Source organism: Crocodylus siamensis, chromosome 5, assembly GCF_052110815.1.
Source record: "Crocodylus siamensis isolate JL-2025a chromosome 5, ASM5211081v1, whole genome shotgun sequence".
NCBI lineage: Eukaryota > Metazoa > Chordata > Crocodylia > Crocodylidae > Crocodylus > Crocodylus siamensis.
In genome coordinates, this window is record NC_143399.1 from 162,933,394 (window position 1) to 162,957,990 (window position 24,597).

Here is a 24,597-nt window from a genome sequence, read left to right on the forward strand (position 1 = left end):
TGAGAAGAAGTTAAAGAAAAAAAAATCCATGGTACAGTAGAACTACGAGAAACACAGGAACCCATGCCCAGCAGGCACAATGATACAGTCAAAGATTGACAGAGTATGCTTAGGCAATACATTTAACATGTGATTTACTGAAGCTGCAAAGGAAACTTTGGCAAAATATAATTACGCATATCAGAATTTGCATGTGAGACCCAAAAAATATTTGTACTATAGTTAATGTTTCATCCTGTCAATATATTGCACTGCTTTAAGCCATTAACAATTGCTATTAACAATGCTAATAACTCCGGTCTACTTATACTATGGTCCTTTTTATACCCTTAGAACGTGCCCAAATTCCTACTTCTGTTCTTGTTAATCAGGTCCCTGTAAGCTCATTAGAGAACCGCTTATAATACATAAAACAATTTTGTATATCAGCCTACCACAAAATGTTGGAGGGAGCATTGTTGGGGAGGGGAAGAGGTTTTTTGTTTTTTTTAAGTTCCTGCTTTTGAAAGGTTACCCGACACTTAAGAATATCTCCATATTCTTTGTACCTATTTGAAACTTACCTCTACATACCACATAACACTGAAAAGCAGCAGCACCACAATCTTCCCCAAGTGTAAGAAAATGAATAGGTCATCTACATAGCAATTCTTTGGTATCTGCTGAGTACCATTTTATGCCAATTACGATGGTACATTGTGTGATTTTCACATGTGTTCGCTTATGAACTGGACTAAGAACAATTACATTTCACATAAAAGTCTACTTTTGAAAAACAGGGCTGTTGTTCAGTTCAAGGTGGGGCCCTGATGTCCTTCAATTTTTGTCTAAAATGTGCTTTGCAGCAATCTGTTTGAAAATCCATTGTTAATTTAGGATTCCAGAGAACCTAAAATAGTTCTCACTGAATGTACATCTGTCCCCTTTCTTTTTACGCATCATTTTCCATTTCACTATTCTGATTCCCATACAAACCTCTTTTCCTTACATTCACGTTGGCAGACTGCCACTAACAAACATTTTTTAAAAAGGCAATTAGCATATTCAGAAAGAACAAGGGAACTGGGGCAAGCCAGTGAGAAGTAAGAGGAGGGAGGAAGGGGAAGAAAGGCAGCAACACAGAACTAACTTATTGTATTTCTCATCCTGAATTCCACTATATTTGTAACAACGGAATTACAAAAAGCAAGAAAATATAATATGTGATATCGTATGTAAAGAAAGAACAATTATCCATGCATAGTATATTTTTTCTACTCTTACCTTGGCACCATATTTAGAATAGTTCATTTCTGTAAGTGTTACTGGCCGCAGTTTGTCAATGTCTCCAAATGCCACTCCTGGAACATATAGGGCACAAACGATATGGACCCACCTACAACAGCAGATAAAATTTGGCTATCACCAATATCAACAATGCTTTGCTCTTACACTATGCTCCTCATTTACAGCTCCCAGCTTTGGAAGGAAGTGAAAATAGCATCCACATTTTACCCATAAGGCAAGCAAGAGGTAGAGGTGTATTGTGCACTCATTCACTTGTCTCCTATCGATTTTTTTTAGACCGCTTCACACACAAGTCCTGGCAACATTGTCTTTCATCCATTGCTTGTCTAAGTAAAATAAATCTCTCCCCCTCTCTCTAATTCTGTTCACTTCAAACACTGAACAATTTTTAAGCTGGCTCTGGTGAGCAGTGTAGGAAAGGAACTATGAAAGAAAAAAAGAGAAAAAAAGAAAAAGAGGTTATTTTATCAGGTATTGAAAGTACCAACAGAGACCCTATCTTCCTCTTCCCTTTCTCCAATGAATGGCACCCAAAATTTGCTGACCCAAGAGCAACAATACTGAGCAAATAATGATACAGGCAACACCACATGGTATATTTTTACTCAATTTGCTACAAATGAAACAGACATAACACAAGCATCCTAGGGCTCAGAGTTTCTATTCCTTTATTAAAGGGAGGATTAGCAGGAGGAGAAAGTAGAAGTATTAAACCTAAAGTTATTTGAATTTTGGAAACCAATGCTTAATGAACAAGACCCAAAAAATAAATATTTTATTATTTTTTTATTTTTAATAAAATTATATTAAGTTGCAAGAAATATTTATATTCAGAAGGAAACCATATTCTCAGAGCTAGTACATGTCAACTTATCACATCTTTTATTAAAGTATAGAATACCTTTCCTTGATAAGGACTATTAAAGGAATATGGTGAAAATCATTTCACATACACCGTATTCACCCAAATCCAAGATGAAGTATATTTTACCCTCAAAAAACAGGGCTCTGGCCTCTCACTCCTGCCACAGCAGTGGGGTGTGAATTTAAGACAATCCTCTAATAATTACATTCTACATATGGAAAACCATAACAAAATTATAATTTTACATGCATAGAATCATCTTATATTTTAAATCATCTTGGATTTGGGTAAGTATGGTATTATTATATAAATGGCATGATGGTTTCCTACAATTCAAGAATTTAGTTTTACATGAAGCAGAGAGGGGAGAGAGAGATCAAAATCCAGATCTCAGCTCTTATGCGAATGCCCTAATCACTAAGTTAAAGTAATACTCCCCTCTCTCTACTTCAGCAAATCTTGAATTCTTTTATTACAAAGTGAAAAAACCAACAAAAAAACCAAGAGAACAGATAGAGAGTGACTCAATCCCAAAATAGCCTATTGCTTGGTGGCTGGGACAGTCCCCTGGGAGATCAGAGCAGTTGGTTTGAACCCTCAACTGTCAAACACTGAAATCCTGTTTCTAAGCTAATTAATGATACTCAACAAGGGTGCCACAGCACCCTAAGGTGCCTTGAGACCCTTTCAGGGGTGCTGGTGGGTACCATGCAGCATTAGCACTGTTAGGAGTGCAAACATGATTTACAAGATAAATCCAGAGATTTCAAACGGGAAGCCATACCGTTTTAAACATTCCAACTTGTTGTGGTATTTCTAAATTCTCTGCAACAAAATAATTTGTTTACTACTTTTCTGTAGTCAAACATCCAGTGAAAGCTAAGAGTTGATTTTTTCTAAGCACCGAACTACTAGAGGCAGGGCACATACCCCGTTCATCAGGTTAAAGTGACAAATGCCACAAGAAAGAATCCTGCCTCCCATACAGACATTCTTTCTCCTGGGAGAACAGCTCGTTTAACAGAAGTCCTGCATGTACAGATGTTCAGGATATTTCTCCCAGAGCAAAAGCAGTTACTCAAGGAGAAAAATAAGCCAGGGACAACCAGGATTAAATCATTCCCGGGAAAGTGAATGTCTATATGGGTTCTCTTCTGAGAGAAGCCACAACACAGTGCTCCAGTATGCCAGGGAGTTTTGCTCTCCCCCCAACCCTCCCCCCCAGGGTGTGTTACTCACTAGATTCTACTGCTCCAGCTGAGCTAGGAACAGAACACACCACCTTCACAATCCCTGTACTATGCTGCAGGGAGACAAGGTGATCCTGAGCAGTCTGGGTCTTTTTCTTTCATAGTCCCTAACCAGACTAAGGGAGCCAAGAAAGCATACATGCGCAGAGGCCCCCAGGATGCACAGCATCAGCACTGCAAGCTCTCTGTTCTCCAAGGACTCCAGATTCAAATATCTGTTTAGACATCTCTGTGTAAGGCTTCTACTGGTTAAAAAAAAAAAGAAGAGACAAAACAGGGAGCATTCTTCCAGATCATTTGAACATCTGTATGCAGCACCTCTTCCAGGCCTTAAGTAGGTCCCCCAAAGAAGCAGGATTTAAGGCACAATTTTGTCTACCCCTGCTTTATATTGGGAGCCTTGAGGCACTTACATGGCAATCACAGACTGACGCATGTGAGCTGTAAATCCAGTGCATCAGAGAAGACTCGATTAACTGAGTCTGCTGGAGCACGTAATCAATGCGCCTGGTGTTGCATCAGGTGCAGGTGTATAAGCAGTGCAGCACACATCAGCACTGAGAAAATGGCAGGCAGTGCGCTTTGAACTAAAACACATTCAATGTGCTTTAGTTCAAACCACACCACCACCATTTTCTGAGAACTGATGCATGCTGCACCACTTATACACCTTCAACCAACACAGCTTGCTAATTAAAAGTGCCCAGCACTGCATCAGGAATGTGTAAAAATGCCCTTGGTGTCTAACTAAAGCTTGTGAATTTCAAGCTGAGAGCAATGCATATTGTTCAGCATAGCAAACATTTGTGGATCTAGTGACACAGCCAAAAGTCACCCAGAAGTCTGGGGCAGAGCAGGCTTGTGCTCCAAGTCTGGTGCTGTTTTTCTGTCTTAATGGCCCTCTTGTGTATGTGAGTACACCTCCAAAGTGACATGCATGGAAAACCATCAGGAACATCCCCCAAATGGGTAGAGGGTAAAGAGTTTTTAATTTGCTGATGACGTGAAACTATTTCTCTGTCTCAATTTTATATGGTAATTAGGATACAGCTAAGTGTCTTGCTCAGGGTACATGAACATGGCAATCACAGACAGACCCATGTGAGCAGCGAATTAACGAGTTTGGATACTGATGCCAACAGTATAACCCATAGCAATAAAGTTCGGCTCAGACTAAATGCCAGAAACTTCAGCCAGCTTCTTGGACAGGCTTTGCAAGCCTATACTGAACTTTTGCTACATAGGCAGCAGCACGCAGGTTAACTACTGTTAAGCTACACAAGCCATATTCACTACAGTGAAGACATAGTCTTAGTATCTGGTAGTGACTCAAACACAGCATAACCTGAGGCTATGATAATGGTGTCAGGCTGTCTGACTGAAGGGCTATATCTATAATTGTCAGACAAATTCATAATGTACTGTGACACCCACCTGCTAGAATATAATACAGCAGTGATGCACAGGACAATTTTCCATCTGCAGCAGTGTGACAGGCTCTAAACTGTGGACCCTTACTATCATCTTTTACCTGCCTCTGTCTCACAAGTCTGAACTACTATAATGTGCTCTGCTAAATACCTACCTTAAGTCAATTCCAAAATTGAACTACTGCAGCAAACAACAGCCTTCTTTTTAAGCAACATATCTTAAACTGATATCAAAACTTGCAAAATCTTTTGCTTGCTTAAAGAGTTTTAGATACCATTTCTGACTTACTGGGTCCTAAATGGCACATCATACAGATACAGTTAAACACTGTAAATGTTGGAGCTGGACTTTTCTTCTGCATTTGGGCCCTTAATATCACTAATCCATCACATCAATTTCTGCCCCATAGTTAAAATTCCACGTTGCAAAGTATATCACTGGTACAAGTCACACATTTCATTGATCATTGATTTTTCTTTGTAGGCAAGATACACTGCACACACAAAGATTATCTTTGATCCATCCAGGCTTTATCATAAATACCCTGTGGACCACCTTACCACATCCTTTATTTTCAATGACTTGTTTCCATCTCTCACCCTACTGACCAGCAAGTCACTTTGCCCCAATTACACCATGCCACGGACCCTTCATACTCATCATTACATCTCTGCCCCCTTCCATCCAAGAGGTCATCAATTTACATTCAGCTGTGACTTATACAGAGTTGGATGAGTGTGAATGGCTGCCATCAACTAGTTCCCTAACTTAGCGCTGTCTAACCTCTAAGCACATGGGGGCCATAGGGGTTACATACCACATGGGCTGCAAAAGGTGAAGCACATGCCAGCAGGCCACACGTCACACAGACATTCCCTCCACCCACCCACTACATGCCTAGCTGTTGTTGTAGCCAGAAAAATGCTACAGGCTCTAGCTGTTGTTGTAGCCAGAACAATGTGGGGGAGCAGCAGCCAGGCAGGTGCCCAGGGGTTGCAATTTATCCCCAACGCATTACAAGTTGGACAGTCCTGCTCTGATCTATGAACTAGTGGGCATTTTTACACATGCAAGGAACTGGAAAGGGGCAGGGGGAGGAGGGAGTCAGCCCGCCAGCCCAGGGCTGCTCTGACCCAGCTCAACGTGCTGCAGAGGGGCAGGCTGGGGCACAAGGGTGCTCAAATGCAGGGCTAGCCAGCAGACAGCCCCTGCAATAAAGCACCCTTATGCCCCAGCCAGCCCTGTCAATGTTTACATTGCACTCTTCCCCACCCACAGAAAATTTTTTTTCAGTCTATCACGATCCACTGGCTGGGAAATTGGCTCCACGGTCGGACCCAGAGGTTGGTAATTGACGGAAGTCAATCGTCATGGTGCCCTGTGACCAGTGGGGTCCCCCAAAGTCTCTGTCCTTGGAACCATATTATTCAACATCTTCATTAATGATGTGGACATTGGAGTCAGAAGTGGACTGGCCAAGTCCGCTGATGACACCAAACTTTGGGGCAAAGCATCCACACCAGAAGACAGGAGGGTGATCCAGGGTGACCTGGACAGGCTCAGGAAACGGGCGGATGAGAACTTGATAGTGTTTAACACTGAAAAAATGCAAAGTTCTCCACCTTGGGAGGAAAAACCTGCAGCATCCTTATAGGCTCGGCAATGCTACGCTAGCTAACACTAAAGAAGAAAGAGACTTGGGGGTCATTATTGACCACAAGATGAACATGAGCCTCCAATGGGATGCTGCGGCTAGTAAAGTGAACAAAACGCTGGCTTGCATCCATAGATGCTTCTCCAGCAAATCCCGGGACGTCATTCTCCCCTTGTACTCGGCCTTCGTGAGGCCGCAGCTGGAGTATTGCAGCCAGTTTTGGGCTCCACAATTCAAAAAAGAAGTGGAGAAGCTTGAGAAAGTTCAGAGAAGAGCCATGTGCATGATCAGAGGTCAGGAAAACAGACCTTACGACGACAGGCTGAGTTATGAGGCTCTTTAGACTAGAAAAGCACAGGCTCAGGGGTGATCTGATGGCCACTTATAAGTTTATCGGGGTGACCACCAGTTTCAGGGGGAACGTTTGTTCACCAGAGCGCCCCAAGGGATGACAAGGTTGAATGGTCATAAACTACTGCAAAACCGTTTCAGGCTGGACATAAGGAAGAATTTCTTTACTGTCCGAGCCCCCAAGGACTGGAATAGCCTGCCATCGGAGATGGTTCAAGCACCTACATTGAACACCTTCAAGAGTAAATTGGATGCTTATCTTGCTGGGATCCTATGACCCCAGCTGACTTCCTGCCCTTTGGGTGGGAGGCTGGACTCAATGATCTTCCAAGGTCCCTTTCAGCCCTAATGTCTATAAAAAATATGAAATCCACATATGAGGTGCTGTGCTCTAAAGAACTCCACCATCAGAATAGTACTTGCATTTATAAGTACTATCCTGCAGTGGAGTTTATTAGTTTACTGCAGCCTAACAGGGCCACACGTGTAGATAATGAGACTTTTACTGCAGAGCTAAGAAGTCTGGAGTAAATGTCTCATTTAGATATGCCCAGTGATTCTCAACCAGGGTTCCACAGCTGTTGGCATTATTGGGCATGGACACATGATTCACAAGAAAAACCCTGGGATTTCAAATACAAAATCAAAGTGTTAAAAACATTATTTGCTGTGGTCTTTCCAAGTTCTTCACAACAGAAAACTGTTCTATTATTTTTCTGTAGTCAAAAAAATGAAAGAAAACTGGGAGCTGACCCTTTTTGGTGGATGCCTTGAATCTAAAAATGTTGAAAATCACTGACACAGAATATGGACTACAAATTAGTCTGATGTCAGGAGCTCCATGTGTCCCTCTTTCTCATTTACCCAAGATCAATAGGCCCAATAATGCTTAGAACATTTACTAAATTTTGGACTTGTGTGTTCTAAATTTATCATATTATAGCCATACAGCCAAACAGAAAAATTCCATCATGTTGAGTGTGTGGCTTGGAAATCTGAGGCAGAAGTAAATTAAAATCATCTTTTTTACAATTCAAGTGCAATGAACATGCAGTGTAAAAAGTAGATTATCAGACAGTATATTCATCACTTCCCACTTACTATTCAATATATTTTATAGTCGTATTTACATCAGATAGAAAACGTACTAAAAGATAATAGTGAAAAGCAGAATGTTTACAGATTACTCAGTTTGCCAAACAAAATTAACACACTTGTGCCAGTAATTAATTAGAAAAGTTTTATTTGATAGCAGATCAGTAACCATTCCTGCTACTTAAATTTAATAGAGAAATTAACTTTAACTTTAAAATATGAGTAAATCTGGTTTTAAAACTGATAAATAATTACACGTGAATGTATTTTCTGGTGAGCTAAATGTGTTTTTCCATTGTTTCTAACTCCCACTGTACATACAAATGGGAGTTGGGTTCCACGATTTTGTGTATAAACTATTATTATGTACAGGCCCAATGCAAACTGAAAACTTGATCAGGGTCAGCTCTAATGTTTTTTAATTAAGGAGCTTATGATCTTGGCCACAGCAGTGGACAGTGCATTGTTATGCTGTCCTGTTGCAGCCAGGATTAAAACAAATTTAGGTCTCTCAAATGTTCCTCCCAGTTTTCCCACTGCTCCATAAAGTGTAAATTTGCACAAACATATTCATCACAGTGCAAGCATCCAAATGTACCAGGATAACTATATAGCTGAATGCCAGGTGGCATACAAAATCAAGAATCTTTTCACTCCCTGTTGGGAAGGCAACTGGAACTGTCCCTATAAAATCTCCTTCCCCTGCACAGGAAGCAGCACTATGACAGGAAGTAAGAAGCCACTGGCTCTGTACAAATGTTCCGTTTCTCCTGGGAAATCCCTGCTCTCCCAGGAGAAACCATGAGTGTTAAGACTTTCAGGCTTTTTCTTCCAAAGTAAAAATGGTTGCACCAGAAGAAAAACATGGAGACAACAAGGTTTAAGTCACTCTTAGGAGAGTTTCTCCTGAGACACCCAATATCTATGTCTGTTATCTCACAAGAGAACATGGTCCTCCAACATACACCCCTTTCCCCCCACCCAGGAGATTATTTAAATGCATGCCTACAGCCTCTGATGTTTCCCTCTACTCCTTTGTGGTGCCAGTCCTGTGCACTGGTACAATCAAGCCCAAAGAATTCTCATAGTTAAACTAGTATTTTATCTAAAAATTGTATTATATTGTTTAATCCAAGCAAGTGTCCTGTCCTTTCTAAAAGGATCAAAAAATTTCCAATGTATGGATGTCAAAATTGTTATGTGCATCACAAGTGTTTCAGCTTTGTAACATTTTTCAGTAGAAGGCTATATGCAAAATAAGATGCAGAACCTAGAATTTCTTTTAAAGTAACTTCAATTTCATTACTAAAAGAATTCTGAATTCAGTGGGTTTCATCTTTTGACATTCTACTGACTGAAAATGCGTTAAACTAAAAGCAACTTTTTTCAAGGGATGTGCAGAAATAGTTGCACATCGCCACAACTACTGTTTAAAAAAATCCAAGGTTTTGGTTTAAGATTTTTGATATAAGTTTTAATACAACCTCCCAAAAGCACCCTGCAGAGTTCAATATAAAGATACACATCTTCAACAAGCAGCTGCCTCTCAATTTAATTTGCACAGTTTTTTCATGCTCCACTGGTGTATTAAATGCTGCTGCACTCTGTAGGAGTTTATCTATGATAAACCCAACAGCTGGCTGCTTGCTTCATACTGACCTTCTCAAAATGTTTTAGTACATGTCACGCAAGCATTACAGTATTACAGATTTAAACTGCCATTTCAGTGTGATTGGCACACGTGTCATTTCCTCAACCACCTATACGCGAACTCCAACCTGAATCTTTATTAAAAAACATACAGAAGTCAGTCAAGCTCACAGCTGAGGCAATTTCAGATGCTTTTTATACCAGGTCTAAATATTTTCCTGCTCATTTCTTTAGCTGAACATGTTTTAGAACCTTGTAATTAAGACAAATTGGGTAATCAAAGAAGAATAATCTTGCTTGTTACTTTACCATCCATTTTGCTTGGAGCAATGATAACAGATGCCGATTAGGGAAGAAGGGAAAAAAATCAAACAAAAAAATGACAACATTCATATTCTAGAATAATGGCACTTCAAGAAAAGAATGTTTCATAAATTTACATTTATGCTCATGAAACTGAGCAGTTAACACAAAAGAAGAGTCTCTGGAAAACAGCTACCTCATTAGAATAACTATTCACCTTTCATGTAGGTGGAATAGAAAAAATATTCTGACTTGATTTGGAAGAGAAACCAAATAGATTTTGTCATATGTGTTTTCACATTTTAACACTGCTACATATCTGACAAAGCTAGACTTCTTCTAAAAGGTGCAAGTGGGTGGAATAAAAAGAATTTAGTTATTAACAGTTATTTTGTGGTAACACCTTAAGGCCACAATCAGGAAGTGCACTGAAAAAAACCACAAAACAGTCCCTCCCTGTAAGTCCTTAAAAATCTGAAAGACTGGTCTGCAGGAGCCTGTTCCAGCTTCTAACAGATTAGTGTTTCAGGCACCCATTTTTATTCAGGATCAAAATATGCTTTGTTAACTTTTATGCCCTGGACCTATTCTGCATTGATTTATAATTGCCATGGTATACATTTTATGAGCTGGAATGTCCATTCCTTTAAACAATTACTAACAGGAAGAAAAATCTTATTTATGTTGCCACATAGAGAACCAGTAGTATGGAAAATATCCCCAACATGGAACAACGCCATTCTGGTACATGAAAGATGGCATATTTAATTTTCACTATCAGATAGGCCTATTACAAGAGCAGGCAAAATACAGTCTGCCCAGCCCATTCTATCCAGCCTGTGGAGCCTCTAAAAACTTTAGAAAATTAATTTTTATTTGACCCTCACTGCCTGTCAACCCTCCAACCCTCAGCCCCAAACCAGAAGCCTCTGGAGCTTCTGGCCTCGCAAAATAAGTTAAGATTGTATGGGGGAGACTGCTGGAACAGCCCAATAGCTGAGAGCCCTGTGTTGCTTCCTGGGTCAGGCTGGAAGTAGGGGGTACGGGGGCAATGGGAAGTGGCACTGCAAGCAGTGAGAGCTGCACAGAGTGGCAGGAGGACACCACTCAGCTGCTTCTCCTCACTGATGCCAATTTACCCAGGCCCATCTTGTCCCAAGCAGCATGCAAGAAAGCCGGGCTGGCTTTGCTGCATGCCACTTAGAACAAGATGAAACGGGATGGGACAGGCCCAGCCGGGTTGGCACCGGTGAGGAAAAGAAGCTCAGAAGGCTGAGCCAAGTGCCGCTCTGGACCAGCATGGTCTGGTCAGAGCAGCACACAGCTCAGCCGTGCCTTCCCTTACCTCTGCCCGTGGGTCCCAAGTAGCATGCAGCTCAGCCACCGCTTCTCCTTGCCAGTGCCCTCCCAGCCTAAGCAGCACATGGGGAAAGCAGCAGCTGGGTCAGCTTTGCGGTGTGACACTTAGGTCAGCACAGGCCTGGCCAAGTAAGCACCAGTGAAGAGAAGAGGCGACTGAGCCACGTGCCACTCAGGAACCCTCAACAGCTCACCAAAAGATGTTAAGCAGCCCTCTAACTGAACTATGCACCCACCCCAGGGATAGATAAATTCATGGATGATACATCTATTAATGGTTATTCGACAGAATGGTTCAAGATGTTTCCTCCGGTATCTCTCAGCCAATAATGGAGGGTACTGAATAGGAAACAGATTACTCTAGAAATATCCAGTTCAATGCACTCCCTCTATAGTAATAGCGCTCAACCTTTTGTACTACTCATCAGGCCAGATGAGTGGCATAGAATCTGTCTTCAGGCCATGGGGCCTGGCACTACCCCCTCCCACTCCCCTACATCCTGAAGGGTGGGAGGGGGTGGTGCCGTGTGCCAGGATTGGGTCCTGGTGGTCCAGTACCATTCCCTCCTGCCCCCGCACACCAGGACTGGGGCCCAGAGAGGATAGATTTCTAAGGAACTGCTATTGCCCCGTCCCGCACCAGGATTGGGTCCTGGGATTCAAATACTGCCCCCTCCTGCCCCAGTATTAGGTCCTGGGGGGCCAGTACCACCTCCTCCCATACTGGGATTAGGTCCCGGGGGGAGACTGTACCACTCACTCCCATGCAAGGACTGGGTCCCTGGGAGTTGTACCACCCCCTTCAATGCCGTAAGTAATGTGATTGGGTTTTAGGGGGCTGGTAATATCCCCTCCCACTGGGACTGAGTCCAGGATGCTTGATGCCACCAACCACCCACCGCCAGTCCCCATATTGGGACTGGGTCCTGAGAACATCACTGTCCTCACCTGGCCATGCACGCTGGGATTGAGTGCTGGATCCAGAGCAGAGAACCTGGGGCTCCTCACAGATCCAAAGATCAGGCAGCAGAGCACAGGTGCCACTACTCCCTTTCTGCCAAATTTATGGACCTTTGAGGAGCCCTGTGGCCCTGATGACACTATGCTACAGGTTGGATCTGGCTTGAAAGCTGGAGGTTGAGCATCCTTACTCTACTCTACAGTGGGGGCAGGGGAGGAGAGGGAATTATCTGGGCTAGACAGCCTCTTAAGGAGTTTTGGTAAGTTGTTGGGTGGGGGGGCAGAATAATGACCTGACCTTGGCCCTCTATCACAGCTCTTTACAACATCTGGGGGGAGCAAGGAGATGTCAACTGATCCCAGCCCCAGGCTCATCAGCCCTGCACCCAGCACCCCAGATGGAATGGGTGGGTGTGAGAGGTCTCCACAGAGACCAACCTGGGACCCCTGTGGGTAGGGAGCCCTCAGTCAGGTAGATGGGATGGGACCACAAGCAGGCAGGGAGCAGTATACAGGACTAGGGCAGGAGGCAGGGACAGGGCTGGGGCAGAGCCATGACCTGCTCCACCCACATCCCCGAGATGGCCATTGGTTCCATGGGCAGCAGCCTGCCCATAGAACCAGAGTCCGTCACAGGGATGTACAGGGAGCGGATCGCAGCTGTCATGGGTCCCCGGCACTATGCTGTCACCACCCTATAATCCCAGCCCCGAACCTGGCCCCACTCACCCCTCCAACTCCCAGACACCACTCTCTGCCCGACTGTAGCCCCATTCCATTTACCTGGATGAGCACACCCTGCCCCTGGGAGTCCCAGGCTGGTCTCCATGGAGACGCTACTCGCCCACAATGGGCGTGGGGTGTATGGACAGCAGGTCCGGGGCTGTGGTTGGGGAGAGCCTGGCAGCAGCAGCCGGAAGTGTGAGGGCAGAACAAACTGCTGGCACAGGGGCTACCAAGAACCCAAGTCTAGCCACCGTGCCACCCTGCTGTCCAGCCCTGTGGAATACAGTTCCTGGCATACCCAAGAACCACATGCAAGGATATGCATTCTGCACCAGGCAGCACTTCAACACCAGGGGGCCAATGGGACTAGCCGCATGTGCCATGGCTGGGATGCCCTCCCCAAGCCTGGGCCAGATGGGGCCAAGGAACCTGCAGCAGGCTACAAAGAATCAATTGGTGGACCAGATCTGGACTGCAGGCCATATTACACACATGCCCCTCCTCCCCCACTCCGATGTTCTATAACATCCATGCTGCCATTGTTGGAGAAGGGATACTGGACTAAATGGACAAACGGTAGACCCAGTATGGTACTTCTTACCTTTTTATGTTCTCTGTCACACGTGGTTAGATCCACGTGCTTGCAGGGGCAGTAACAAGGCTGTTAATTCCTTATGGAAAATAGTTCATTATAAGTTTCTGTAAATTAAATGTTGTTTCCACATTATAAGCCTCATCAGGATATTACCAACAGCGCGCTTGCTGTTGCAAGCACAAACTACAGTGCTCAGCCAATAGCTACAGCTGTGAGGGTAATATCAAAGGCTAATGAAGAAAATACCCCTAACTCAAGACACTAGCACAATTTCACCTGCCAGAATTAAAACCATCAGTGCCATTGTTAACCTTATATTTACTTTACTGAAGACAGAAACTTGTGTAATGTTACATCAGACAAACTATTTGTAATGGCTATCTTTGCTAGGAAGTTTGATGAAAATTTAATGACATGCCCAGCAATATGAAAACCTACCTGGTTTTTTTTGGCTATGAGAAGTTTCAGATGTGTATAAGCATACAGAGAAAGATATCCCAATGGCATTATACAGAAGTCAGACTAATCCTATTTTTTAAAGAAAAAATTCATTACCATAACCATTCAGTGTCTTAATCTATTAGTGGAGTCTGATGGGGATAGAAGGAATCATTTTAGAATGGTTCTGCTCATTCCTGTCAAAGACTCGAGAGTACTGACAAGAAACTTCTATGCTTGTCTGAACACTGTCAGGATCAAGATCCAACTTTAGTTAAATTTTGTTACTGCACTTAACATGTAAAGCCACTGGGAGAAGACAGAGATACAATATTTCAAGAGGCTGATGGTACCCAGCTTACTTAGTTACCTGCTCCTCAGATTTTTAGACTGAAATATTTCTTTGCCCTCCTATGTTTGATATTTGGCAGAGATCAGGTTGAAGATGAAAGCTAGCAGTCTGGAAAAGACTGAGGTCATACACAGAAGAAATTATAAAATCTTTGACCAGTCCCTCAAATGAGGGTATATGCTTGTCAGCTGTCAACGTGATCTTCAGTATCAAGCTGCCATGCATACAAAGAAAAAATACTAAGAGGAGAAGAGGATGGGCAGGGCACAAAAACGGTTCCAAAATACATTGTTGGGGTTAGCAAGTAAAATTCAAGGTGTTGGTTAATATCGAGATAATAATTCTCTTTATTTCAGCTACTGAAAGACCCCTCCAACTGGCCATAAAAACTGTTTGCCAAAAATAGCTGAGATTAATTACTGTAGGACTGAGGTTCAAGGAACGAAGTGACTTGCAGGACCTCTCCCTTGGACTTCTTTGCCACAAGAAATTAACCAAGACTAGGTTCATGAAGCAACATTATATTTTGTCCATTGTTTTCAACAACAGTTGGCCAGCTGGCCACTTAATCTTCATTTAATCTTGTTCTGTCATTTAAAGTTGTTTCTTGCTTCTTTTTTAAGTCATTAATATTATCTTCCTGTACATGGGAAATGCTTTTATCTTAATGTGAACTTCACTCCAGATGCCTTAGTAGTAAACCCAGATGAAAAGCCTGAAATACATATTTTTAAAAAGGAGCAAATCTCTTTCTGAACCTTTAACTTCATTTCCCCTTTAGAATATTAGATTTTTACAGAAAAGAGTTGCATCAAGCAAGCAGTTCAGGGCTATGAAGAAAAGAGTTCCTAGCATATCCAATCAAGACATTCAGAATATTTCTCTGTATGATGACTTCCTATTTTAGCAATCAAGATTTATCACCCCCTAGGGAAATACTGGTCTTTGTGTTACCTCTGTCAATCTTTAGCACACAGGTCCATAAATCCTGATGTTCAAATACATCAAAGTCAACATCTTCTTAATATATACGGCATGAAGGATGTTAAAAGAGTACACAAAAATTGAATGTCAGACTAGACAATACAAACTCTCTTCCAAATCAAAATAAGAAGAGATCAACTAATAAAATTTCATCCATGCCCTCAAAGAGGTGTTCATTTCTGCCTGCAGAAATTTCAGAGAAGTTTCCATCACTAAAAATCTTTCTAGGAAAGGATGCATACCGACCTGCACCCATTCCCTCAGACCAGAATGGTGCAAGAAATGTTTCAGGAGGAGGCTGAAGTGATAGCTAGAAAGTAGTATTTAGAGATTTGCTTTTGGGAACTGGCTTATAGGTAAAGTAAATATTGCATTAGAACAATGATCCAGGGAAATGGCAAGAGTTAATTGACGTCTAAAAGCCTCTCTGTGACGTTTCTTTCAAGGCCCATTGTGTCTGAAACCAGCAGATACACAGGCTGGGAAACTGATGACATGTACCACACTGTTCTATAACATGAACAATATGTACCCAAACAGAGATAAAGGACTCTGTAATATTGATGCCAGGTCACGGTGCCAAACTGCAGAGCCCTAGGGATTACTGGCTTTGGTGACCAGACCAAATTAGGAAGACTGGTAAATAACCAAATGAAGATGTGTACACGTGATGGATGTTGGAATAAAGGAATATGCCAACAGGACAAAATGCAAACAGTCTGACAACCAAGGAAAACCAATTAATGATGCCCAGGAATGAAGAGTTAAAGGAGAGAAAGAATAAGAAAGCAGGGATTTCATAGCAGAAAAGGGTACCCAAGAGGGGAACTCGAGGCCACCAGGGACAGAGGGCACACCATCAGCCCACCTAACCACCAGTGCCCACATGAAGCAACAAGGCAAATCCTCATTAGCTCTCCAGACTGATCAGCCCAGTTTGTGAAACAGATGAGGGGAGTAAGGAGCAGCTTCTCCTCCACTCTGCTCTTGTCACCAGGAGCATAGTGAGGTAGCAGTAGACAAAACCCATGTTTGCTCCCCAGAATGTGGACCGCGATCTGAGGAGCAGGCAAGGGGCAAGAAGCAGCTGTTTGTTCCCTTCCTCTCCCATGCCAGTCTCAGAGGCAAATGGAGCAGTCAAAGCTCCTCACCAACTCCCCAGTCTGGGCAAAGGACAAGGGTTTTTGCCCCACTGTTCTACTCCCCTCCCCAACCAAGTTGGAAGAGGAGCATACAAACATTCTTTCATAGGTTTCTCTTTCAAGTTAAATCTATGTTAACACCTAGAAGATGCTTCTGCCCACAGAGGTCATGATTCCCTTGGAAGAAATTAAGGGAACACTTGTAAACCTGTAGCTTCTAGTGGGAAAGCAACAACTTTTCTGGTAGAAACTTAGCATGTGCCAGGGTCAAAGTTCCTGTCACCTACTGAAATACACAGGAATAGGTCTGGGATCACCTTTTAAACACATTTAACTTACACATTTAAGATAATTTGAATTCAGTATTCATATTATCATTTCTAACATCTTACCTGCCAGCATCAGTCTCCTTAAAGATTCCATCTTGGTTAGGACATAGTTCACAGCTAGGTGTGACACCACATTTACAGGCATCACAAAACCAAGGTTCAGTGGAGTTTTCTGAAGCTGAACTCATAATAGAATCACTCTCTCCATCAACTCCATAGCAACCTAAAGATATAGAAAACAATAAGGAGATAATATGAGTTTTGAAACATTAAAAGGGAAAGATTTTCAACTAATCTATACAGGCTTTTTACAGATGCAAATAGCTGTAAGCACAAAGTTGTACCCACACAAACAAGGCAAGCTTCTTGGTCTTTAACTGTGACCTGCAATATTGGGGGCAGGGGTTGTATTTTAAACCCTCTTCTTAAAATTCAACAAGGAGGTCTAAAAGGCATAGGGTTTTTTTTTTTTAAAAAAGGATGTTTTGTTTGTCTATTTTTAATGTGGAACTGTCAAGTTGGGTTTTCCCTGGTTTCTTAAGAAAATACCTGAGAGGTAGTAAAATGGCTTAACATTTCAACTATAATGGAGGGTGTGAAATTTATAACAAAGCTGCCTTCATTCGAAACTTTAGCAGCTGAAGTTAAATTGATATTAAAAAGAAGGTTTAAACTGAACTTAAAAAAAAAAAAAATCACTATTCTGGTTTGCTGGTCACATTGCATTAGGCTCTATATGGTTTTCCTGACAGAATTTTAGTATAAAAAGCAAAACAATTTTAAAAAATTCAGGTCCTAGATAGTTCTGCATCATTACAGATCAAAAAATAAATGAAAGGGCACAAGCAGATTTCCCCCTTTCCTTTAAAATGACATCTGAGAACACAAATATCATTGTTTATAATATTCCCGAAGTATAATTGGGCCAACGATTCTTTCAATCAGGATTTAAAAAATTGCAACAAGGATGATATTGAGTTCTGTCATGAGTCCTAAACAGGACAGAGGATGGATTTTTTGGTGTAGTCTTGCTAGTCTACATCCATACAATTAGAAGCACCTAGGTTATGGAAGTGTTCCCTTCTATCCCACCACCAAGAAACCAACACGTTAAAAGAAGAAACCCACAACATTAATCACCACGGCAAGAAAATAAAACAAAACAAAAACCTTATCAAAGTGCAAAACACACAGAGAAATATATCGTATTGGCATCCTTTGAAACTCATCCTAACTTCTTGTGCCATTTTCACAACTATCACTCAGAAATCTAAACAGAGCTCTTTCGCTTTTTCTAATACACCTCTAATTTTTCGTACAGAAAGCTTTTTCTGTCTTCTCCCTACATAGTAATTATGCAATGGTATCTTATCAGTCTCCCCAATCATTCAGTAAGCCAATAGTGTATTTTTCTTCTTCTGCTCCCCAACAACCTCTTTTTCATGAAGAATACAATGTTTTTCTTACAAGATAACAGAAGTCTGCTCAAAATTCTCACAGTTTTTAATGAAAACACAGAAAGAATAATATAATCTCTTAAAGTTATCCTAAAATATTTTTAAAGTCAGTAAAATCTAGTCATAGTCCAATTTTTACCTAGCCCTGAAGCATGTCACAGCATAATGACATTTGAGTGCTTGATACTGGGACAAATAAGGAGTCAATTAAAGATATAATAAACCTCACAAGGCATATGCTATGGGAAAAAAATAGACATTTTTCTTACTGTTAAGAGAATTTATAGAGGATGCCTGCTATTCAGTTATATTACAGAAGTTGCAGACTTCTAACATAAAAAAAAAGAATACTAGAATTAAATTAGTTATGAGCTACATGTCACAGATATCTGCAAGGGGTGGTTACTCCAGACCGCCCCCACCTTGTCCAAGTATGCCCTGATGCTAGCCCGGACTTCTTCCAACTCTGAGACGCTGGCGTTTCGGTCCCTGACCCCCTATCCGCTAGAGGAAAGGAGTACACCCCAAATGCAAGCAGCAAAGCAAACAGTTTCTCTTCAATAAAGATGGATATTGGGGCAAAGGCTAAAGCAAAAACACTCTGCCCTCTTCAATTAAGTGCAACTCCAGCCTGCACAACTCTGAGCACACCAAATTTAGCTCACCTGTTCTCCCTTCAGTCCCACAGTCTCAAAGTGCCCTCAAATGAACTTGGCAGTTGACTTGCTCTCTTGACTCCCTCCAGATTCTCCAGCTCATCAATTCATTCTTTTTCCAGCTGCTCTGCCCATTGTGATGCTTATTTCCTCCAGTCTCCCTGGAAATCTCCTGGGCATCACCTCCTACTCCACTGTTAATATTTCAGCAAGTATATTCAAATCTTTGTGGAAGGATGCATCTTCTACCAGGTAGAACAGCAGTCTGCCAGACAACCCCATCTTTTCCCACTTTTATAAGTTAGTCAGAGAAACTGAGATGCATAACATTATGTTAAAACAGAAATATTCATAGATTCGTAGATTGTAGAGTCAGAAGGAACCATGAAGGATCATCATGTCCGACCCCCTTCCCCAGGCAGGACAGAGGACCGAGGTCAAATGACCCCAGCCAGGTGCCCATCTAGCCTCCTCTTGAAGACCTCCAAGTTAGGTGATAGTACTACCTCTCTCTTTATTATTATAATAAAGTTCACAGTCCATTACACCGCTGTTCCTTCTCATCTGAATGTTTAAAGCATTTTATACTCAGAACAGATTCATAGATTGTTAGGGGCTGGAAGGGACCTCACAGATCACTGGGTCTAGCCCATAGCATTTTGAAAAACTTCTCTAAACTTGACAGATTCCAGCAGTAGAAAAGACTACAAATACTACAATTGTTCCAATACAGAATATAACTATAACTATGACTTCTTCTGGTTTAGTCACAGTAAGTGACACAGAAGTGATGGGCTTGGAAGATTGAAGCTTATGAACTGGAATACACAATAACTTCTGAAATTCTGCAGAAAGGAATTTTTTTTTGTTTGTTTTTTTACATATAAACTGCATTCACAGGAACATCTGGGTCTACTCCACAACCAAAATTAAGGCCAGAATAAAGTTGTTAGAGTAGCCCTGGATCAGGTGCTTAGTTTGCCTGTGGGTGCTTGTCTGAGAATATGCACAGACTTGCATTTGAAACACTTGGAGAACAGAAGTACCTGCTTGCCTCTTGGCCTTCCGTCTCCAGAAATTCTGAAGAATCAATGAGGTGGTAAGAGGGTAGCACAATATTGCAGGATGCCAGAAGACATTTCACTTCATTTCATAATGAAGTGCTTCAAAGATGGACCTCTTTTCTGTGGCTCATTTCTGAAGCTCACTGGCCATTTCTGAAGCACTCTGGTCACAAATGTCTACACCATCACTGTTCAGAGTGCTTCAAACAAAATATCTGTCTATAGTCTGAGATTGGGGCTGTCTAGCTAGTCTCTCAAGTGAAGCAACTGGGACAGAGCAATGAATCAGCATGAGGGGAAGAATTGGCTGGAGATCTTTCCCTATTCCAGTCCTGACTTTTTGGCTCCCAGATGAAGCGTTTCATAGAATATAATTATGCCAGGAGGAAGGCTGCCAGAATGTAAAGGATAGAAGGGAAAAGAGTAATAGAAAATTAGGGTTGGAAGGTACCTCAGAAGGTCATCTAGCCCAGCCCCTTATTCAAAGCAGGACCCAAACGGAACATCCCAGACAAGGGTCTAGCCAGGTCTTCAAAATCTCCGAAGATGGAGATTCCACAACCCCTCTGGGTAACCTATTCCAGTGCTTCGCTTCCCCCTCCTAGTGAGAAAGTTGTTCTTAACCACCAACCTAAACTTCCCATGCTACAACTTAAGACTATTTGTCTGTCCTCTCGTCTGCCAGGCTGCATATCGCAATCAGACTGGTATCCGCCATCATGGCTTGTTAATAATCTGCCATCAGTACCAGCCCAAAAAATTGTTATTAATGTACCCCTGTATGATTATTAACAACCTCTATGTATCACCTGGAGAAAAAGATAAGCTAATAAAATACATCTGTAGAGCTCTTAAGGAAATGTTGCAAGAATTCATAACTGATGAATTTTAGAATTGGAATAGTCTGGTAACAAACTTAGTGTCTGCAGTAAGAGTGGCCCTGAAGTCATAAAATCATATCATAAAATCATACAAGTAGGGACAGAAGGGACCTTGTAGATCTTCAAGCCCGACCCCCCACCTGGGTGGGAGAAAAAGACTGGACTCAAATGAGTCCAGCCAGGTAGGCATCAAGCCTCTTCTTAAAGATCCCCAGGGTAAGAGCCAGCACCACTTCCCTAGGAAGTTGGTTCTAGCTCCTAGCTGCCCTAACTGTGAAGTAGTTCTTGCGGGTGTATAATCTAAATCTACTCTCTAATAACTTGTGTCCATTGATCCTTGTCATACCAGGGGGCGCTAGGGGAAACAGCGTCTCCCCTAAACCCTTCTGGTCCCCCCTAGTGAGTTTATAGACAGTCACCAGGTCCCCCCTCAGCCTTCTCTTGTGAAGGCTGAACAGGTTTAGGTCCCGCAGTCTTTCAGTGTAGGGTCTGCCCTGTAGTCCCTGGATCATGCAGGTGGCCTTCCTCTGGACCCTTTCAGTGTTGTCCACATCCCTCCTGAAGTGGGGTGCACAGAACTGGACGCAGTACTCCAGCTATGGCCTGACCAGCATCGCATAGAGGGGGAGGATCATCTCCCTGGCTCTACTTGAGACGCACCTGTGGATGCATGACAAGGTGCAGTTAGCCCTGCCAACTGTGACCTCGCATTGTAGGCCCACGTTCATCTTGGAGTCAGTAATGACTCCAAGATCCCTTTCTGCCTCTGTGCTCTCAAGAAGGGAGTTTCCCATTCTATAAGTGTGCTGCTGGTTTCTACTGCCTAGGTGCAGCACCCTGCACTTGCCAGTATTGAAACGCATCTTGTTTATGTCAGCCCACTCCTGTAACCTATCCAGGTCTTGTTGCAGTCTTTCCCTCCCTACTAGTGTGGTCACCTCACCCCAAATTTTGGTATCGTCAGCGAATTTAAACAGGTTGCATTTCACCCCGTCGTCCAAATCGCTGATGAAGAAATTCCTCTAAAAGTTCTTTATTATTTGATTTCCTATGTGAGAGAGCACCCTATGGTACCCTAAACACTTTGCAAGAGTTCTAATCTGAACAAATTTCAACCTTGGACAGTCTATAAAAAAAATTACAATTAAAATTAGCAGGGGCACTTCAGTACAGAGAATCTGCAGGCTGCAAACACTCCCAAGAACAGTAATACAAAAAAGACTAAGGTTCTGCCAACCAGAACACATTCCTACACTTCCTTCAGCAAAGAGCAAATGTTAGCAGTGACAAAAACCCGCTCAAGTCATGCATTATACAGAAAAAGTAGGTTAGGACATCCAATCACTATATTTTCTTGCATACAATATAAACCTTTTCCCCCAACAAATCACAGCCTCAAAATTGGGCTGCACGCATTAAGCAAAAAAGCTGGTATTTTGCCTAGAATAGAAGCACTCTGCTTTGATTCCTACTCCACAGTGCAACCACCATTGTGTTATTGGTGTTGATTAGTGTTCGGGCAGGTGAAGGAGTCAATTGACTGAATTGCTCTTGACTTCAGAAGTGTTAATCATCTCTCCATTTTAATGATCTTTATGTTCTACTTATCAAGATAACCTTTCTTAGATCAATTTTGCTTTCTGCTAGCAGCTCCCACCTTGAAGAGTAGCTCTTTTCAAAGTCACAGACCTGCCCATGCAGACCAGTCTTCAGCAGCAGCTAGGGCAGGAGAGGGCAAAGTCTGGCCCATGGGCCGGATCCAGCTGGCAGTGGACTCCATTTCCCAGCAGGCCCTGCTCACGTGGCTGGGGTCCGTTCCAATGAAGACCCCCAGCAGCAGCTGTGCTGTGATGACACAGAGCCAGGCTTTCCATGGAGACAACCCTCGGCAGCACTGGCAGGGCACATGGCAGGCCAGGGAGTTGCTCCAGGATGGGGCTGGGATCTTGTAGTGGTGACAGTGTGGTCCGGAGCCGAGTTAGAGCTGTGATCTACAGTCTGAATGCTCCAGGCAGGGGTGTGCAGGCAGCGGATTGCAGCTCTGCCCCGGTTCTTTACAACAGTAAGCGTGGTCTGGAGCTGGGGTACAGCCACGATCTGCTGCCTGTACGCACCTACCAAGAATACGCAGGCTGAAGATCACAGCTCTGCCCTGTCTCCAGACCATACTGTCCCCACTGCAAGATCCCAGCCCAGCTCTGAAGCAGCTTCCTGCCCTGCTGCACACCTTGCCAGCACTGTTGGAGCCGGTCTCCACAGAAACTCCAGCCCCATGCTATCACCACTGCTGCTGGGGTCTCCATGGAAACCAGCCCCAGCCACATGGCAGAGATTGCTGGGAAATCGAGTCTGGATACAGGCCAGATCTGCCATTTTACCCACCTCTAAACTAAAGTTTCAAGTAGGGTGAGCAAGCTGAAGAGCAGGCTCTGCCCCTGCTCTATGGAGTATAAGTCCAGAAAAATCTATTTTCTCTATTCTCCCTTACAAAAACAAGGTGTATATTATATTCAGGGATGTGTGCATGTTAGAAAAATATGATAGCAGGAAAGAAACAAGACTCACAGATACAACAACACGATAGAAAACGAATGAAACCATGATGAGAGAAAGCAGCTGTGTCCACCTGGTGACTTCAGCTGAATGCAGAACCACAAAATTACATATACTACCTTCAGGGCTTAAACCAGAGCTGCCTCTTAGGCAAACCCTCATTCATGCACAAAGAAAAGCAAATGCTCATGACTTTAATAATGCTATTTACTACTATTCCAAGGAGGGCTCAACTAGTAGAACACTGTACTGTATCCACCACAAGCCCAGAAGCTCTGTTCAGAATGGCCGGGTCCAAATCCCTGAACAAATGAGACAGGATGAAGAGGAAACTGGAGGGCACACTTCAGCGAGAAAGAAGCCTCACAGCCAGAGATACAGTCCAAATAACAAGTATTCAAATTATGCACTGTCTTCATAAATATGAAAGTGATATTAAATTGTGATCCCTAACCTATGTACTGGATGCACAAGGAAAGACTACCTATAACCATTTTGGACCTTACCAGGTAGTACCAGAAGATAAAACCTGGCCTCAGAGTCTAGATAGATGATATTTTTTTCTAAATGTTCTGGATTTTCCTATGTTTCTTCCTGAATTAAGTCTTTCATTTTTGGTTTTTGTCATAAATTTGGATTTGGGCAGGTTGAGAAATATGGCTGGTTTACTTACAACAATTTGAATTTCAAGTAAGTTCCTATTTCACTGAAATTAGACAGAAGCAACTTGAAACACAGCACTTAAGAATACTGGCTTGCAATCAAAAGGTCTTATTTGAAGTTGTTAACAGTTGGGCTTCAAAACTGCCACAAGTTTTTCAACAGGATCAAGGAGATTTTCTTGTACATATAAATGAAATTTATTTAAATGTATTTGTAGGCAAATGATAACTGGGAATGTTTTGCAAAGATTACTATATTTTCTTATGCAACCTACCCATTTATATAGATCCGAGAACAATGGAACAGCTTATGTCCATGTCCAAATTGGTTGCAAGAGTAATTTCTTATCTGTGAAAACAGGTGAAATCCTAGAATATCTCAAGACAATTTGATAAGAAGGAAAAGAGGAGGGAGTTTACAACTATAAAAAAAAAAAAGGCTCTGCACATCCTGCCAATGACTTTGGACAAGTATGTCTAATTAACACACACAAAATCCAGATAACTACTAGAAGCAGAAAACTACAATACACAATTAAAGTACTTAGCCTTC

General features: G+C 42.5%; 1 protein-coding gene across 1 annotated transcript in view; it reads right to left on the reverse strand.

Annotated features, from left to right (window-relative positions):
* Nucleotides 1-24,597, reverse strand: part of PHF14 (PHD finger protein 14) — a 289,953-nt gene that overhangs the window by 222,431 nt on the left and 42,925 nt on the right. Inside the window, exons 5-6 of the mRNA XM_090046914.1 lie at nucleotides 16,835-16,994; nucleotides 1,264-1,375 (exon numbers count right to left, since the gene is read on the reverse strand). Coding sequence (XP_089903040.1) covers nucleotides 1,264-1,375; nucleotides 16,835-16,994 — 272 coding nt within the window. The remainder of the gene's footprint in view (nucleotides 1-1,263; nucleotides 1,376-16,834; nucleotides 16,995-24,597) is intronic.